The 6000-nt window shown below is 36.5% G+C and overlaps 1 protein-coding gene across 1 annotated transcript in view; it reads left to right on the top strand.

Moving 5' to 3' along the window:
• The first annotated feature begins 1612 nt into the window (after nt 1–1612).
• LOC126482076 (uncharacterized) overlaps nt 1613–6000 on the top strand; it is a 100141-nt gene continuing 95753 nt past the window's right edge. Inside the window, exon 1 of the mRNA XM_050106052.1 lies at nt 1613–2041. Coding sequence (XP_049962009.1) covers nt 1613–2041 — 429 coding nt within the window. The remainder of the gene's footprint in view (nt 2042–6000) is intronic.

Here is a 6000-nt window from a genome sequence, read left to right as displayed (position 1 = left end):
TAATTTCACATACAGAGGCGTTTACCATGTCATAGGTGAGCAACCTGACTGAAACCGGTGCAGCGCAGAACCGCGCGAGTAGGCGAGCAATCCAACGCGAAGCGATGCGATACGGTTGTTCTGTGTTAAGTGCGCAGCTCAGATAAGTACGCGAGAAAAATGCGTTTCCGACTTTTTTGCTATAACAAATACTGTATGTTAATAAGTCAAAACGACATCAACTGCTAGAATTAATTTTTCGATGGAGATTCTAGTTTTCATTTAAAAAATTAAAAACCACTTATTCCGGTTTTGCGCGTTTGTCCAATATATCATACTTCTCGAGATGGCGGAAAGTGAAGATATAGTATGTGTTAGCTCCGCAAATGTGAACAAAAACAGTGGTAAAAAGTGTGCAAAATGTAAAAAACAAAACATTTACAGTGAAGAGAAATGTGTTACACGCCATATGATTGTAAAAATATCAGAAGAAAGGATGGGAAAATCGACAAATTTCCTTAACGCAATCGCGAGTATAACGTCCACATCGTCTTCCGGTCAACCTCGTGGTGAACATTATCGTGTATACTCGGACAAATGCTACTGCAACAAGCGAGCGGCGAAAGGTATTATGTGTGTTAAATGCAAAACTTTACACCATTACAGAGTGCAAGTGCTAATCCGAAACAAAAATTCTGGCCTTGTCGGGAATGTTATGTAGACGACATTGAAAAAAAATTAATCAGTGCAGAATGCGAAAGTGAAGTGATTGCAACGTTGCTAACTGAGATCGGCATTTTAAAACGTAAATATGAGGCCTTAACACAAGACGATCTACAGCCTGATATATTAAAATATAAAAGCGAACTGCAAGAAGCAAAAATAATAACAGCCTGATATATTAAAATATAAAAGCGAACTGCAAGAAGCAAAAATAATAATAAGTTCATTAACCAATGAACTACAAAGACAGGCCTCACATAGAAAACACGCAGAGATCGATGAATTTCAACAGAAAATGCATACCAGCGAAGCGAAAATCTGTGCCCAAGTGAAATATTTGTCTCCAAGAATAAATAATAAATCTTCACGAAATCTCACTGAGTTAAATATCTACTCAGATAGCCACGGACGCGGACTGGCGGAAGTACTACGAAACCATTACGATCTGAAAGTATGCAGTCTTGTGAAACCAGGAGCATCAATGCGGGAAATTATTAGGGACGTTTTACTAGACAAACAAGACAACAAAAATCGTCATGTTGTATTAATTGGAGGAGCAAATGACGTGTATTGTAACGAGTTAGCTAACGCTATTATCAGTCTCAAAAGTGCCCTCAGTTCGATAGAAAACCAAAAAGTAACTGTTATTGGTATACCACATAGGTATGACCTCATATCTGCTTCATGTGTGAACGCCGAAATTAAGGAAGCAAATAAACAGATACAAACAGCGTGTAAAGTGTACCCAAACATAAGATTTCTATCAATCGATTTCCTGGACAGATGCAGCTTTACAAAACATGGCGTGCACCTGAATAGAAGAGGCAAGTCATCTCTGTGCAAAGCAATTTACGAAACGTTAGAACCATATAAAAAACAAAGTATCTATGAGTCAGTACCAGCCATTGTAATGAACTACCAATACATTACTGGAAGCAACCATGGAGGAAGTGAATCTGTCTTGGAGACAACAACTAAAGCAGCTGCAGAACCACAAATTGCTACAGCATCACGATCAAATTCAGTAACAACTGCAGCACCAGCAAAACCAGCAACATCTGAACCAGCTCAAGCAACAAGACCAATAACAGCAGCAGCACAAGCAACAGAAGCAGAAATGGCGTCAACAACTGTAGCAGTTCCACTACAGTCACTGGCAGAAAAGAGGAAGGAAACCACAGGCATCAGCAATTACAGGGCAAAACCAACAGATACTACAACAACAGATCCACCACTAACAGAAACAGTGCCAATAAAAGAATCAAAGGCAGCAACAGCACGAAGAAACCTGTCAGCACCACCACCACATCCACTACCACTACCACCACCACCACCTCCGGCCACAGAAGCATCAGCAGCAACAGCAGCAGCAGCAACTGAACCAACAACAACAGTAGCAACAGCAACAAAACCATCAACAACAGTTGCAGCAACACAACACTGCCTAAGGAGGAGTCAAAGACAAGGTACATCATCATTAAATAAGGATTTTTTATGGCCTCAGACAAAGAAATGGAAAAGATTGTGACAAATCAGCAAGAAAATTTGCAGATAAGTCACAACTACTATGGAAAAAGCAGCACATTACCAGGTAATGACAAAAGAAAAAATACTCGCAAAACAGTCAGGATAATGTGTCAGAATATTCAGTGCCTCAGAAACAAAGTACTAGATCTAGAAGTAGCTTTAAATAATCTTGCTGATGTCTCTTGCATTTGTTTATCTGAATACTGGTGCAAGGCTAGTGAATTAAGTCTCATAAATATAAGCAAGTTTAATTTAGCAACGCATTATTGCCAAAGTGTTTTTAAAAATGGTGGGGTATGCATTTACTCTAGAGTAGGACTGCAGTTCAAAGTGAAAACAGAATTGGACCATCTAAATATAGAAAAACATTTTGAATCATGTGCCATAGAGTTAAAAACTGAGGAGAAGAGTGAAAAACTAGTTGTCATTACAGTGTATAGATCTCCACTGGGTGACAAAAACATATTCTTCAAAAAAATAGAAGCAGCATTAAACACTTTTTATAGTAATGAAGTGAAATTATTTTTATGTGGAGATTTTAATATTAACCTGTTAATTGAAAGTGATGAAAAAAGACAGCTTTTGAGTATACTCAGCAGCTTCCACATGAAACCACTCTTTACAGATGCCACCAGAATAACAGAACTGTCATCTTCTCTTTTAGACAATATTTTCTCAAATATGGAGAATGGTAACACTGAGCCACTAAACGTAAACTTAGGTCTTTCGGCTCACAATACACTATTAACATACATAAATTACTCTATCCCCAAGGCAGTAAATTATAAGTGGGGATACAAAAGGCACTTCTATACAGAAAAAGTAAATACTTTCATCCAGTTGTTAGCTAATGAAACCTGGGAAGATGTCTTTGCACAAACAACAACCGAGGAATCTTTCAATGCGTTCTCTACTACATTCATGTCCCTATTTGAGATGTGTTTCCCAAAAAAGCTCACAAAGATCAATGTCATGCCTAGGAACACAAGCCATTGGATAACACCTGCTATTAGAGTATCTAGTCAAACACTAAAACATATCAGTCAACTCAAAAAAGATAACAAAGATGAACACTTCACAGATTATGTTAAGACATACAAGAAAATTTACAGGAAGGTGATCAAAAAAGCCAAGACAATCCACAATCGAATAATAAAAACAATGAAGAATAAAATGTCCTCAGGGATTGATGAGATACCTTGCTCAGTCATGATGAGATGTGCTAGTGTCATATCAGACCCACTCTCACACATCATAAACATATCATTTTCAGAAGGTGTCTTTCCACAACGATTAAAAATTGCAAAAGTGAAACCATTGTATAAAAAGGGCAATTTACATGAAGTGGGAAACTATAGACCAATAGCTTTATTATCGGTATTTTCAAAAGTAATAGAGACAGTCATGAAAAACAGAATTACAAATTACCTTGAGAAATTCAATCTATTGTCTGTAAACCAACACGGCTTTCGCAAAGGAATGAGTACATTCATTGAAAATATTGTAATGGGGCTAGATAAGAACAACAGTACAATAGGAATAAATTTGGACCTCTCAAAGGCATTCGATACTGTCCAACATGATATCCTGCTAGACAAATTAGAATATGTCGGTATACGAGGAGTAGCTAAAAAGTGGTTTCAGTCATATCTCCATAATAGGAAACAGGTAGTAGAAATTGCAACAACAAACAGTAAAAACCAAAGTATTGTTTACAGATCGGATATTCAGACTGTGCCAATAGGGGTACCGCAGGGGAGTGTTCTAGGACTTCTCCTATTTCTTCTTTACATAAATGATACCAAGATTCCAGTAAATGGTACTCATATAACCTTGTTTGCGGATGACACAAACATTGTAGTAACTGACATAAACTAGGTATTGCCAACATCTGCAAACAGAGTTATAGAATATTTGCAAAATTGGTTTGAAGTGAACAAATTAACCATAAATATCTCTAAAACTAATTATATCCATTACAGGAAAGCAAAGTCACACTCTGATCTAGATCTCAGAATACAAAATAAAGAAATTGTGAGAGTTGCTACCACAAAGTTCTTAGGTGTACATATAGATGAAAATTTAGACTGGAAATCCCATATCCTGTATCTCTCGCATAAGTTATGCTCTGCTTGCTTTGCTTTACGCGTTATTAGCTTTGTATGTAGTAGGGAATGTAGCAGAGCTGTTTACTTTGCTTATATACATTCTGCTATTACCTATGGCCTCATCTTCTGGGGCCATAGTAAGAAAAATCTCAAAACCACCTTCACTCTACGAAAACGAGCTGTTAGAATAATTACAAACAGTTCAAGGCTAACTCCTTCAAAGCAATTATTTAAACAGCTGAATATTCTACCCCTACCATGCCTCTATATACAGAAAAGCGTAATTAATGTAAAACGAAATATTAACAATTTCCAATCCAACTTGGATCTACATACTTACAACACAAGAAAGTGCAATGACATTCATATAAAAAGAGTTAACAAGGCTTTGGCGCAGAAACAAACAAACATACAAGGAAGCAGATTGTATAACAAACTACCGGTAAAGATAAAAGAAATAAAAAAATTGTCTTCATTTAAAGAAGCAGTATTCAAATTTTTAATGACCAACTGCTATTATAGTGTAAAAGAATACCTGGAATAGCTTCATACTAAACAATTATATTTATGTACTCTGTGCCAATAGTAATTTTTATCTGACTGTTGCTATGATCTAAATAAATAATATGTACAAAAGTGCTAGAATTTTATGTGTTATATCTAAATATCAACTGTGTATTCCATGTAAAAAGTCTTTCTCATACATCAATGTAAATAATCAAAGTTGTACATGCTATTTCAATGTGGTGTGATGTTATGTAGTCTACTATGCACATCTGTATTTTGTATAGTATTGTTCACCCTATATGTGTGTATACATATATATGTATTTTTTGACGAAATCCATGCAATGTAAATTTTCTCTGGATGAATAAACTACTACTATTACTACTACTACTACTCATTCGATTCTGAGGAAACTAACTGGCACACAACTATGTTTTTTTTCTTATCTTACACGGTTTGACGATGAAATGACAGTTTTTCCGACATTGCTCATAGCTATTGTGATACTTAATGTTTAAGTTGGCAATCACATAAAATTTGAAGGATTTGCAATGAAAATGTGGTTGTGGCTTCTGTTCTTTTTGTTCAGGTTAGGTGATACACTGTTGCGTATGAAATGCAGCTAACATACCGAAATTGTTTTTAAAACTGAAACGAAAGTCATATCTCATCGCAGTAGTAGAAAATTGTTAAAGTGTTTTATTTGAGTATGCGAAAGTGCACTGCCTAAACAGCACAGCATGGTGCGTACTGTGTGTGATAAAGAGATATTCCTCGCTTGTAGATGAGTGCATCTTTGGAATACCACTTCATCACATGCGACTGAATTTGGCATTAACGATACTTTATGTTTCGCTGTTAGTCCAGGGTGTCCATTCGTCTCGTTTTTCCCTGGACAGTCCCGTTTTTTACCAAATTGTCCCGCTGTCCCGAAAGTTTTTTTGGGGACGCTCAAATGTCCCGTTTTTTTATGATTCCGCTTGGTTAGAGTATTTTACGCTACTGGTTGTTTGACTTGCTATTAACTGCGCAATTATTTACGCTAGGAAGCGTGTGATGACTTTCAGCATACCCCAAACATGTACCAAACTGTCAAAAATCGCAAGTAATTTTAAACGCACTTTAGGTTACGAGTAACAACGAAGATTCTTCTCTT

This window comes from Schistocerca serialis, chromosome 5, assembly GCF_023864345.2.
Source record: "Schistocerca serialis cubense isolate TAMUIC-IGC-003099 chromosome 5, iqSchSeri2.2, whole genome shotgun sequence".
In the NCBI taxonomy this organism is placed as follows: domain Eukaryota; kingdom Metazoa; phylum Arthropoda; class Insecta; order Orthoptera; family Acrididae; genus Schistocerca; species Schistocerca serialis.
This window is presented reverse-complemented; position numbering and strand designations above follow the sequence as displayed.